General features: G+C 44.1%; 1 protein-coding gene and 1 pseudogene across 3 annotated transcripts; one reads left to right on the forward strand and one right to left on the reverse strand.

The window, feature by feature from the left end:
* adisspa (adipose secreted signaling protein a) lies at nucleotides 1-11,785 on the reverse strand. 3 transcript variants are annotated; one of them, XM_085460828.1, is made up of 6 exons: nucleotides 11,517-11,614; nucleotides 10,098-10,170; nucleotides 8,396-8,532; nucleotides 7,899-8,052; nucleotides 5,370-5,495; nucleotides 1-479 (listed from the first exon to the last, which is right to left on the reverse strand). In XM_085460828.1, the coding sequence occupies exons 2-6, from the start codon at nucleotides 10,114-10,116 to the stop codon at nucleotides 379-381; spliced, it is 537 nt and encodes a 178-aa protein (XP_085316954.1). In that variant the 5' UTR covers nucleotides 10,117-10,170; nucleotides 11,517-11,614; the 3' UTR covers nucleotides 1-378. The 3 variants fall into 3 exon arrangements, with proteins under 3 accessions (XP_085316954.1, XP_085316953.1, XP_085316955.1); XM_085460827.1 differs by lacking the exon at nucleotides 11,517-11,614 and adding an exon at nucleotides 11,624-11,784 and having other exon boundaries at nucleotides 2-479; XM_085460829.1 differs by lacking the exon at nucleotides 11,517-11,614 and adding an exon at nucleotides 11,624-11,785 and having other exon boundaries at nucleotides 369-479; nucleotides 5,395-5,495.
* Nucleotides 2,533-2,854, forward strand: LOC146707029 (pancreatic progenitor cell differentiation and proliferation factor B pseudogene; annotated as a pseudogene).
* Nucleotides 11,786-13,118: the final 1,333 nt, after the last annotated feature.

Here is a 13,118-nt window from a genome sequence, read left to right on the forward strand (position 1 = left end):
TATCTGTGTGTGCGCGCGTGTGTGTGTGTGTGTGTGTGTATCTGTGTGTGTGTGTGTGTGTGTGTGTGTGTGTATCTGTGTGTGTGTGTGTGTATCTGTGTGTCTGTGTGTGTGTGTGTGTGTGTGTGTGTGTGTGTGTATCTGTGTGTGTGTCTGTGTGCGTGTGCTGTAACACTGGTTTGACTGGCCCCAGCAGCAGAGGCATTATGGCTCTATGGCAGCCTCGTGTAAATGTAATTGCATGACTGTGACTGTGATGTGATTTTCAGGGCAGTTTGTTTGTCCTTCAGATGAATTCTACTTATTATGTATGGATCCATGTTTCTCTCTCTACTGCACCCTGACCCAGTCACTGAGTATGATCAGGAGTTACACACTTCATATCTTCTTACGATCACTGCTGTGCTTTGTGTGGGCATCTTTCCTGGCACCGAGACACCTCACCCCCTCCAGCAGCATGGGGGTGCCGTGATGTGGGTCTGGACAGAGGAAAAAAGGGGAAGATGTCAGAGTAGATGGAGAGATGCCGGCAGGGAAAAACTATGTGACATTCCATGAAATGCTTAGACAGCGTAGCCAAGCAGGCTGTAGTTACTGAAATAACTTTAGCTCTTAGTAGCAGAAAAATGGTTTCTTTTCTTTATGACAACTTAATGAGCTCTTTCTTTTTTCTTTTTTTGTCTGTCCTGTCCAGCGCTGTAGCAATGCTAAAGATTTATTTTCCCAAATGGATCATTAGAGCTTTTGGTATGTGGGTCCAATAGATTATGATGGTTTATTCAATCTTTACTTATTTATCTATTATATTTTTAAGTTGTTACAATCAGAACGGACAGCACCACAGGACGGGAAAGACAAGGACAAGAGAAGTTGTGAAGAGACTCAACAGAAGGAGAAGGAAAGAAAAACAGATGAGAAGAGAGACGGAGAGAAAAGAGCTGCTGAAAAAAAACAAGCAAAAGAAAACAACACAGCAGGAAACCACGGCAACAGCCAACATCAGCATCAGTAACAGTAAATAATAAATACTGAATGTTACTGAGCAGCATGAAGGACGGATTATGATGTTTAGAGGCAGAATAACAGTGGAGGTGTTCGTCACTGAGTTCATGTTTGGAACTTTGATTTCTGTTTTGGGGTTTACAGGTTATTTTGGAGGTGTGGTCTTAAGATCAGGAAATAATTAACAAAATACGCAAAACAAAACTAGAATTAAATGAAATTATTAATTAAAAAAACTCAAATCTTAGTACAAAGACTTGGCTTGCAAACTTTTGAATACGGTAACAAATCCGGTCAATTCTTAGCTAACCAGTTAAAAAAGAAAGAAAGAAAAAAGAACTATATGTGCTGTTAAAGATTTATCTGGGAACATAATATATGACCCTGAAAGAATAAACAGCCTGTATTTTCCACAGATAAACCCATCAAAAAATTGATCAGTTTCTTGGTAACGTCCTCCTTCCGAAACTACCAGACAGGTAACTAATAGCACTGGATTCTCCGCTGACATCAGGTGAACGCCAGGAAGCAATGTTTTTAACATTTGTAATGCGTGTTTGCACCATTAAGCCTGAAGGTGGCGCTGCCACTGGCTTTTCTTAACCTCTCTCACTTCACTGCAAACAAAATAAAGTTGAGTGCAGCCTGAAAAAAGAAAGATACCACAGCGTCACTGAAACTCACTCGAACGTTGGAGGGTCACATTGTCACGGTCCAGTTTGAGTTCTTGTATTTTTATATTATGGTTTATGTTCTAAGTCCTTGGTTGTACGGTTTTGATTATTGTCATTTCCCTAGGTTTCAGTTATGGTTGTCAAGATAAGATAAGATAAGATAAGATAAGCTTTATTGGTCCCACACATGGGAAATTTGGGTTTAGTTCTTAGGTTTTGTGTGATGGCTTCCCTATGTTCCGTGTTGTGTCTACTGTGCCTTTCTGCCCCATGTTTCAGGTCTCTATGTTCTGTCTCCCCAGTCTGTTAAGTTTACATGTCTTGAGTTCAGTCAGTGTGTTTCCTGTTTCACGTTGAAGGTCTGTGTCTCATGTCAGTGTTTCTAGTTTTGCTTCCCTTGTCTAGTTCAGTCTAATTACTCCCAGCTGTGCTCTCCTTCTGTGTCTCATTACCCTCGTTATCCTTCAGTGTATTTAAGCCTTGTGTTTCTCTTTGTTAGTGTCACGTCCTCCCTCATAGCTGTGTGTGATTCTCCCCGAGTCTCCTCGTGTATTAGTTTTTCCCAGTTTAGTTTGCAAGGTTTTGTATCACCTTTATTTCTGTTCAGCAATTAAAGCTGCATTTTTTAGTTAAGTTCCCGCTCTGGTGAGTTTGCGTTTGGGTCCTTCTCCTGCTTGCACACAGCTGTTTTGTGACACACATTTACCCAAAACTTCTTTTCAAATGGGCCCCGTTGCCTAACGTTCGCTCCCCCAGCCTCGCCAACTGATCGAAGTGAGTACTCCCGAACATTAAGCACGTCTGGGTCCACACAAGGGTTCCATCAGCACAGTGTGCAGTGACCAGCAGCCCAACAATGGCTGCCATTGTTGGGCTGCCAGCAGGAGGGTCTCTCGTGGCGGCCACCAACTACTATCAAAGGTGCATCAGCTCTACGTGCAGCAGCAGCTCATGTGGTGAAGTCATCCCTCACATCCAGGACTGCAGCACCTGGTAGTCCAGCTTCTTCTTTGATAAGCAGCCCCACTGGGATGACCCCACTGACTGAGGAGGCACAGCACAAGGCGGGGGTCTTGGGTGTGGTGACGAACAGTCAGATCACCTGTGTTTCCTGGGAGATGGTGATGTAGCAGCAGGCGACTGGGAGCATTGATGCGGGTAGCCCCACCTCCTCGTGATCCTGTGTTCTCTCTTGGTCCACGCCACCACACTTGATGGGGAATCGAACCATCAGCCAATGCTAGGTGACGGGAGGAAGTCGTGTTTACAGCCTTACTTTCTGTTTTTCCTTCTTTCGTCATAGTGTGGCTGCGTCTTCTGTTCCTCTAACCTCACTTTTTAAATTAACAACCAATAATAAACTTAAAAAAAAAACAGAAGCAGCCAATAATGACCTCTCTGTTGGTGCTCGAGCCTGCTTTGGGTTTCTTGGGTTACTGGTGTGGTGCGGATGGCCTAAGCCGGCAGCACAGGCCCTGGTGTAATTTAGATGACCATCCATGTAGGCTCTAATGGGAGGAAGACGAAGGCCACTCTTGAGTCTCTCACCTCCCACTACCCACTGGAATGCCCTCATGACCAACTCCATTGCCGTGATAAATGCCAGAGGGGAAATCGTGCAGCCTGCCATAACTCCAATTCCCAGGTGTTGCCAGGCTGTGGTGGTGTTCTCAGCTGTCACACAAAACTGTAAATCCTTAAAGTGGGTCTTGACCAGTCCTGTGATGTGGTTTGGTACGCTGAAATAGTTGAAGGCCATCCACAAGATCTAATGCAGAACTGACCAAAAGGCGTTGGCAAGGTCTAAAAAGACCACGTGATGGTCTCTTTGTTCTTTCTCAGCAGTTTGAATCTGGTGCCAGACGACGCTGGCATGCTCCAGACATCCAGAGAAGCCCCGCCTTCTGCACTGATGTGTCAATATAGTTGTTTCTTTGCAGGAAAGCAGATAGTCTTTGGGCCAAGACACTGAAGGAGATTTTTCCCTCTACGTTCAGCAGGCTGATCTGGCGAAACTGTCTGATGGATGAGGAGTTCTTCTCCTTAGGGATCAGAATACCTCTTTCTCTTCTCCAAGCCTTTGGAATCACTCCTTTCTGCCACGCTACCTTTATCAGCGTCCACAGGTATTTGAGGACTCGTGGGGTGTTTTTGTAGAGCCTATATGAGATGCCATTAGGTCCTGGGGCCGATGCTGCTCTTGCCTGCTTCACTACCTTCTCCACTTCACTCCATGTTGGTGGTCTTATGTCCATTTGGTGTTCAGGTGCCTGGATAGGTGGCATATCAGTCGGAATGATAACTGGTTCATGCCTCTATCAATTTCCTGCTGTCTCCTGGAATTTAACTGGTTGAAATGGCCTTTCTGCTCTGAGTCTTGTTCTTTACCCCACATCGCTCAGCCCCATAGCTGTAGATGATGGTTCCCAGGTTCTCCAGCTTCCTTTCAACTGGACCCTTTTGTTGATCTAGTATAAGAGCCAGACCCACTCTCTTTTCTCACTGGATCTGGGCCACAGAATCTGATCTTTCCTACCTTCCATCTTCCTTTCCCTTGCTGGTAGTGGTTGGCTAGACTCAGTGTTGGAAGACTCTGTTAGCTGTTTCTGAATGAGCTCTGGGCTGGTTGATGGTGTTGATTGTGGCTGGCTTGGAAATGTGTTGCTAGCTGTTGGTGGCTAAACTCCAAGCTAGCGGCTGATATTAAGCTAGAGCTAGAATCTAATATTTCAAGGCCCATGTCAGTTGTTAGTTTTGGCCAGCCACAAATGCAGTCCTGCAGCTTCTTTCCTACCATCATTGATGGTCCATTATTTGCAATGCTGGTTGATCTATTCATCGGTGGTACCGTTCCGTGGTTCGTTGCCATTAAATCCGTCCGGAAAGGGTCTTCTTTCACCCCTGCTCTCGCAGACCCTTCTCTTTTGAGACTTCTGTAGCAATAATGGGTGTACCCAGGTACGCTAAAAAACGCTGGGTCCTGCTGGTATGAGGCACTAACCCACACCAGCCCCATTAGGGTCTATTCCCTCCTGTCAGCAGTCTTTCCCTGATTCTCAGCTGCCCATTCGCAGCGGTCACTGGTGGTAAAAAACTACATTTCCGCGAAAATGACGTCACTTCCAATTTCGGGCAGAACATGGCGGACATGCGATAGTTCGTGGTGATGGACAGAGGAAGTGTTATGAACAGCTGATCGGATCGGCAAAGCGTGTTTCTGGAATATTATGTTTTTGTTGCTGCAAGTGCTTTTTATGCAGTTTTTGCAAAGCTTTATGTGGAAGGAAACTGTGACCGAGGACAAGCTGATGGCATAAGATGTAAGTACAACTCCTCCGGTTTCATATGCAAAAAAATTTTTTGCGCTAGCTCACGTGGTTGCAGTGCTACCGGGATTTAAAAATAGTTACGCAAAACGGAGCGTGCTGCTCTGACCGGTTTTAAAGGGTTAAAATCTCCACATATCCTTTCTTCAGGACTCCTTCCACCTTAACAAGAATCTCAGTTCCAGATGTACTGAAGCATAATACTCATACTATAATGTTTCACTGTGCTGCACTGTGTCCTGTTGAACTGTGTTTGATCTGTGTACAGTCAACAAGGTAATAAAGATGCAGTCCTGTATGATTAGGACCTGTTTACTCTGTCTGTGCGCGCGTATGTGTGTGTATCTGTCGGTGCACAAGCACCTACCAATGACCCTGGCCTGGAGTCTGACCTTTAGACTGCTGTCTTTTCTCCCTCTGGTTACCATGGTGATCTCCTCCTGTTGCACCCCCTCCTGGTGAGTTCTGTATTCACATGTTACCTTTACACCTCCTAAAGAGAACGAGGGAGTGAGGAAGGAGACAAGTTATTCATACGCAGTCTGCACCACGCTGAGTCCAATGAACTTTAGAAACATCATCAATGCAGTTAAAGGAATACTTTAGCCCCAGGTGTACCAACCCTGTGCTGCGGCATATCTATGTCTAATGTATCAAAGACTGCATTTACCTCAAGCAGCAAAGAACAAAACATTCAGCACTCCTAACTCTAACAAGCACAGACTCAGTAACTCTGATGCCATCTTAACCCTGAGTGACGATGTTCTAATGTAATGCTTAAATAAGTTGTAGACAGTCTTCTTCAAACGTTTTGCTATAAAAGGAAACTTTGAGATTGGTATTCGGCTCGACGGCCGTCTGGTTTTTTTTAGGTGTGGTTGCACAAAAGCTGAAGTATTCTGGGACACAGCCAGAGGACAGACAGTTGGTAAGTGCAGAAACAAACAGTGACATCCAAAGCTTGAAGAACGTTTTCGTTGCACCACAGATCTTTAAAGCTCGTCCTCAGAGACTCAGTCTGTTCACTGAAAGCCATCAGTGCTTTCATTTCTTGTTATTGTAGCTGAACACTCTTCTCCTTACCCTCCCTCTTGTCTTTTATGATTGAAAATGTCTTTATTCATCCAGGGTAGCCATTTTGGACACTGTGGACCGGCATGTCTATTACACACTTTGCTGTGACAGTGGGTTGAACGTCCACACTCCAGTGAACTCATGTGTTGGTATCTTCCCCTCTAATTACAACCCAGTTCTTGCTTATCCAGGACATTGAAGCTGTTCCTGGACGGGGAAATTCAGGAATGTGGTTGATTTATTTTTTTGTGGCTGTTCCTTTGAAGACTAGATCCATGCAGCTGCAATGAAGGAGAGCTGACTGGTTTGTTTGGTTTAGCTCCTTAGTGCTAAACCAAGCCTGGGAGGTGTTGAGCTGCTAGAGAGATGAATCCAGCTGTTTCTGCTGAGACACTGGCAACAGCAGTCAGCTGACTCTTGATCTCAAACCTGCTCGAGAGCAGAGATCTGTTATTGCGGTACTGAGATGCTTGGGTCAGGCAGAGACAGTGTCACAGCTGTATGGAGAGCTGAGCTTTGGTATACTATTACAGACGAGAGCTCAAATACTGGGCCTGCTGACACGAGGCAGACTCGAGTTTTGTTCTATGTAGGCTTCCAGGATCGCTTTTAACCCAAGATGGCTTATGCTCAGTTTATTCACACGGGCTAATCAGTGTAATGTAATACAATCATTCAGTTACTCAGGGTTTTAATTTAGGTTCGTACTTTCAAAAATAGCAAGGTGTTACCAATATTCTCAGCACAGAGACGCAGACGCTGCCACAGACAGTAGACACTAACGCCATATTTTGGTTTCGTTTTTAGGTTTTCACTTCCTGGTGTTGGGAAATGTGACCATGCATATACATTTTCCTTAGGATGTCTTTCTCCCCTAACCCCAATCAGTCGCAGCAGATGGCCCCGCCCCTCCCTGAGCCTGGTTCTGCCGGAGGTTTCTTCCTGTTAAAAGGGAGTTTTTCCTTCCCACTGTCACCAAAGTGCTTGCTCATAGGGAGTCATATGATTATTGTGGGGTCTTTACCTTATAATATAAAGCACCTTGAGGCGACTGTCGTGATTTGGTGATATATAAATTGGAATTTCAAAATACATTTCTTGGTTACAGACTTGTGTTGTGCTCGTGTGAAAAGATTCCACAGAAACATTAGTCCCAAAAAGTAATCTTCAATTCAATTCAATTCTATTTTATTTATATAGCGCCAAATCACAACATAAGTCGCCTCAATGCGCCTCATAGATACAGAGAAAAACCCAACAATCATATGACCCCCTATGAGCAAGCACTTTGGCGACAGTGGGAAGGAAAAACTCCCTTTTAACAGGAAGAAACCTCCAGCAGAACCAGGCTCAGGGAGGGGCGGGGCCATCTGCTGCGACCGGTTGGGCTGAGAGAAGGAAGACAGGATAAAGACATGCTGTGGAAGAGAGACAGAGGTTAATAACAGATATGATTCAATGCAGAGAGGTCTGTTAACACATAGTGAGCGAGAAAGGTGACTGGAAAGGAAAAACTCAATGCATCATGGGAATCCCCCGGCAGCCTACGTCTATTGCAGCATAACTAAGGGAGGATTCAGGGTCACCTGGTCCAGCCCTAACTATATGCTTTAGCACAAGTGAGGACGCTGGTGGACAGAGTCTAAGGAGCTCCTTAGACTAGCATGACCTGGATTACTGAGAACCTACAGACTTACTGCTGGGCAGAGAACCTAACCCACCATGGTCACCTGCTCTGTGCAGCAACAGTCTGCTCCACAACACTGCAGGTTAGACATATGTGCAAGCATGTTCTGAAGTATGCCTGTATACCTATACTTACCCTCCAGTGTGGAGTTAATACGCTGGACCCGCAGGCTGGGCGACCTCCGAGATGGAGAAGAGGAGGGAAGACATGAGAGCTCTTTGCCCAGTGTGGGGACATCTGGGACAGTGAAGACAATCTCATAACAGTGGTGGCTCTTCAGGAAACCAGCCTTGACAGAGGAGCGACGTGTTAGAGGCAAAGAGTAGAAAACATTGGATCAAATAGCTCAGGAGGATGTGGGCTAACACAGCCCGTGGTGTCACATTTTCATGGCTCAGTTTAATGTTGTTTTGTTGTTCCACCATTCCTCAGCCGGACTTTACATTTTACAAATGTATCCAGATGAAACATCCATGAACATGGAAATCAATCAAATCGTAAACCAGGAGACTTTCTCTGCTCATTCATGAAAACACCTTGTGGTCATTTTATCAACACTTCACCTGAAAAATCGCTTACAATGATGAAATCATGACGAACAACTGTGTTCGTTTGACGGTGTGCAGACACACCTTCACCAAGTAGCTGCCATCCTTCTCTGAGACAGCAATGAGCGTAGCGACGTTCGACTGGTCATCTCTCCGTGTTGGAGAGCCAGGGGGCTCGTCATCGTCAGGGAAACGCACCCCACCTGCTTTGGACGTAGAGCCTGGGGACAGACAGGTAACATCAAACCACGGCAACCGTAGAAATGAACACAACTGCTGTCAACGTGTTTGCTGAGATGGAGAACAGCAAACCGATACAATCTGAGAGCATAACACCAACTACTGTACTGTCACATTATTAGGTACACCTGTTCCACTGCTCATCACAGCAATCCAAACATCTAATCAGCCTTTGACATCAGCAGGAATTTAAAGCATTTAGACAGGACGGCCTGCTGGAGCTCAAACTGAGCATCAAAGTAAGAAAGATGAACGTGGCATGGTTCATGATGTCAGGCGGGCTGCTGTGAGTATTTCAGACATTGTCGATGGGCTGGGTTTATCCTGCATAATCATGTCTGCTGTCACCAAGGTTAGACAAGAGGAGACGGACTCCAACAGCCTCGACAGTCACCAGATTTCAGTCCAGCACAGCATCCTTGGGATGTGCATGAAAGGGAAATTTGGATGAGCAGGAATTTGATTGAAAGCATAAATGCAATGCTGGACTGTATTCAGGAAAGTGAGCGATCTGGAGCTGTGGCTGACAAAAGTACAAAATGCTTAAGTAAGAAGTGCATCAACACAGTAGCAAATGAAAATCTTTAGTAGTGAAGCACGTGTAGAGACAGCAAAGGTGTGTGTGAAGACAATAAGATTGTTTGATGTGGGTGAGGAGGTGTGTTACTGACTTTTGTGCTGTGGGCCAGTTGAGCCAAAACAACCTAAAAAATTGTAGTAAAACAATTCAGTTCCATTTTATACAGTGGCGACTCACAGCAACAGCTGCTTCAAAGAAACATCTGGATGGACTATGTGCTGGACCAGTGCTTCCTACAGCACAGCACCAACTGCAACTCATCAGATGCAGAACGATGCAGCACAGACACAATGTGATATTCCCATGTGTGTCTCAGTTAGACATTACAGCTTTCTCTACAGTTTGTGAATCAATATGAAAAATGCTTCCAAACTGGTTGTAGGACACACACCGATTGTCATGTGGTACTTTTCTACTCTGCTTAAGCACTCAGAGAACAGCTGGTAGCAGCTGTGGCTCAGCAGACCATCGACAAATCAGAAGGTAGGTGATTTAGATTCTCCTGCTCTTAGATTGCAAAGACGAGCAGAAGGTGCGAGGCTGATGAGAATCTGTGACCAAAACAACACAAGTGACAGACGGACCAAAGGACCCCGTCATTGTGATTCACTGATGCTAAAACTTCAGTGTTGGATGGGTTACAGCAGAGAGAATGTAAACTACATGGCATAACGCAGTCAGAACATTTTGATGAGCTGGATTGTTTTTGGTGCTCATTTTCAGTGCAGACACATATTTTTAGAAACATACAGGAAAAAAACAACAAACACAAACAGAGCCGTTAAAAGCACAGTGAGAAAATATCATGTGCTTTCTGCATTTGCCAGGCCCTCTGCTCATTCAAATCACCTGTACCTGTACTACTTGCCACTTTATCACGAAACGGGATACAGCGCCCCCTGGTGGTTTCAAATAAAGGCCAGTCACAAGTAGCATTCATAAACACACAAGCAGCATCACACTCACCTTTTCTTCCTGTTGCCATGGTGATGTGGTTAGGATTTAGGTTAGACAAAACCCGAGTACTGTCATCACTGACCTGAGTGTGAGAGCACAGGGAGACAGAGAGCACGGTGTCACAGCTCTGTGGTGGAGATGGACAGTACAGACCGATATCACATGGTCTCTTCCTCCACGTCCTTCTTTGTCCTGTTGTCCCATTTTTACTTTAGTCTATTATATCCCTTGGATATGAATACCAGTCAAATATAATCTGTCACTGATTTTTTTTTCATCAGTCCGAGACCACAAATTGATTATTTGAATAGAGTACAACTGCCACTCTGATTTTTAAAGCTCAGTCACTGCAAACTGACCAGGCTCTCCTTTATGACCTGCAGCTGGTCTGATCTGGAGAACTAAGGAGCAGGAGCCGAAGTTCATTTTGATCAATTTCTAATTTCAGCACAAAGCAACAGCCTTGTAAAGGAAAAGTATGTGCAGAGATAAAACTGGTGACAGAAAAGAGCCACAGGACGAGCCCTGGAGCCATGGGCAGAGAGGGGAACAAGAACAAGCGCGCACAAAAGTTTGCTGTTGCTTTCAGTAGTTTTTCTACAGAGTCAGATAAACACACAACACGGAGACATGCACAGCACATGACACTGTGTGCTGTTCTGGCCCACAGACAGGTGAGCTGTCAGCATCACAGGTCATGGGTTGTCTTATTTCACTGCTAGTAAAAAAATAAATATGATCCATGTATTTATTGCTATTTCACTGTCACATAGGCGTTTTTATTATGGTAGTTTTTGTTTTTTATTGCACATGATGAAAACTCTTTGCTGCCACAGGTTTTCACTGTTGTGTGGTCTGATTACCAGCACTGATATCTCCTCTCTTCTACTATGTAAAGCTTCCCTATTTAAATTAAATAAATGAGAAAATATTCTTTTAAAAAATTAGTAAAATTCAAGAAATTCAACTGAAATGAGTTGAATGATGATTACTCGATATTGTAGCCTGCCCATTAAATTATTAGAGGCTTTCTTCTAATTCCAAGATTATCAGTAACAATTACAACACAGTAATCCAGCGATTATTTGTCTTACAATACATTTAAATGGCTTTTTGCTGCAGTGCTTTACAAATGAAGCTGGATCCCGTACAGCGCGCTGCTGTGTCCGCGCTACACACAGAAATCAAAAAGGTGAAAATCCTCTGTGCTGTTTTTATCACAGCGTGTCCAGAAGTCACAAAGCTTTTGGAAGCACTTTAATATCGAGAGCTGAAACGTCTCAGTGTCACGGGAGCTTAAAGAGGACAACACCCATCCTGCTCAGCTGTACGGAGGGACGCAGGCACCTGAGAGCTTTGTAACACTGGGCAATAATGCGCTACATAACCATTCGGGATGCATAATAATAAAAGCAGGGTGCTACTTACAGGGACTGTGTCAACCCGTCAAACACAGATCCACACCCATCCAGGCTGCATCCTGCACCAACCTGCTGGTATAGCTAAACGCACGCAGTCACATAGGAAGTACGTACCGCTTAGTTCAGATCATCCGAGCTGCGCGCTTCCCGCTCTGGCGTCCGTCTTTGGGCAGCTGGCAGGATGCTGCTGTGCTCTACATGCACACTCACGTGTCCCGCGCGCGGACTGCTCGGCGGACACGCGCTTGTAGCAGACAGCCACACAGCGGGCACAGATGGTCACCGTTACATAACAAGGCGCGTCAGATGGGTCCAAATGTCCGGTTTCCACCGCGGCGTTAAGGACTCAAAGCAGAGTGTACCTGGTAAAATGTCTGTTTCTACTATTTCCATCTATTATTTCAGGATTTTACTCAGAAATGTTAACTGTATGTTAACCAAGTCTTGCCACTTACATATGATCAAACCTCCAACCTTGCCATTAGTAGATGACCTGCCCAAATCTCCTGAGACACAGCCATCCCATTTATGTAGAATGTATCATTTAGAGGCACTCTGAACAACCTGAAGATGTGCCGAGTCAAAAGTCACCCAAGGTAGGCACGAATCTGTCAGTGGCACAAACACAAACAATGACTTCTTTTTTCACTTCATTAAGTTGGAGAAAGCTGCACTCTAAAAAGTAACCAGGCCTTTTACCTCCACTTGATTAAATCCATGGCTGCAACATAAAAATTCTAATTTATTGATTAAGACAGACCTTCTAAGTTGCAAACTTTCTTTTTTGGTTGTGTTGAAATAATAATGTTGGTAATTACATTAAATTAATTTTATATGTAATTTCAAATTAAATCCCAATATTAGTGGGTTCAAAATAAAATTCAAGTTGTAATTACTTAAAGAAATTGAATAGATAACTTATTTTATTTCCACTGTAACTTCTGATTTCAAGTTCCCACTTAACTAGCCCGGACAAATTCACATACGGTGCGTTGCATGGTGGACTTGCAAGCTTTTGTAAAAGACATTTCCAGGTAAATAACATTTCATTTACAGTTCTAACAAAGCAAAGCATTTGTGCTACTCACTTGTACTGGATGATGTGATGCTCATACATTTAAGGAGATATTTTGCACTACCACATGTGGCTAATGCTAGCCATTCTAAACTTAGCACAGCAGAGGATAAGACTTATAGTTTCATTTGACAAAAGTCTTCAGCTAGAGAGCACTGCTGTGGCCAGGAAAAGCGTGGCTAAAGTTCTGCTACACAGTGCAATCTCATTTTGATCATAGGCTGATTTTGTTTTTCTTTTTACCAAAATTAGAAGCCTTAAACTGTGAATAGTTTTGTCAGAGGATGACCTAGAGGCTTCTTTTCCCCCCTGGCTCACCTATTTTATGTCTTTATAAAATTTGCATGACCTATACGTAATATTACATTGTAAATGATTTTGGTTAGTATTGTGATACAGCTTAAAGTAAGTATTGTTCTTGATCTTAAGAGCTGCAGCTATCTTTGTTTCTTTTTGAAAAATCAGGTTGTGTGAAATATTGTTAATGTCATTCCAGTAGCATCGTTCTGACATAGGCTATGTGAATCTACTTAA

This window comes from Copadichromis virginalis, linkage group LG6 (assembly GCF_057382275.1).
Source record: "Copadichromis virginalis isolate Kocher_CV1m ecotype Utaka linkage group LG6, C_Virginalis_male_GT1.1, whole genome shotgun sequence".
In the NCBI taxonomy this organism is placed as follows: Eukaryota; Metazoa; Chordata; class Actinopteri; order Cichliformes; family Cichlidae; genus Copadichromis; species Copadichromis virginalis.

Coding starts and splice junctions, on each gene's coding strand:
- adisspa (XM_085460828.1), bottom strand. Junction 5,496..7,898: donor TATTAACTCCACACTGGAGG/GTAAGTATAGGT, acceptor CGTTCTCTTTAG/GAGGTGTAAAGGTAACATGT. Junction 480..5,369: donor ACTCCAGGCCAGGGTCATTG/GTAGGTGCTTGT, acceptor TCCTCTGTCCAG/ACCCACATCACGGCACCCCC.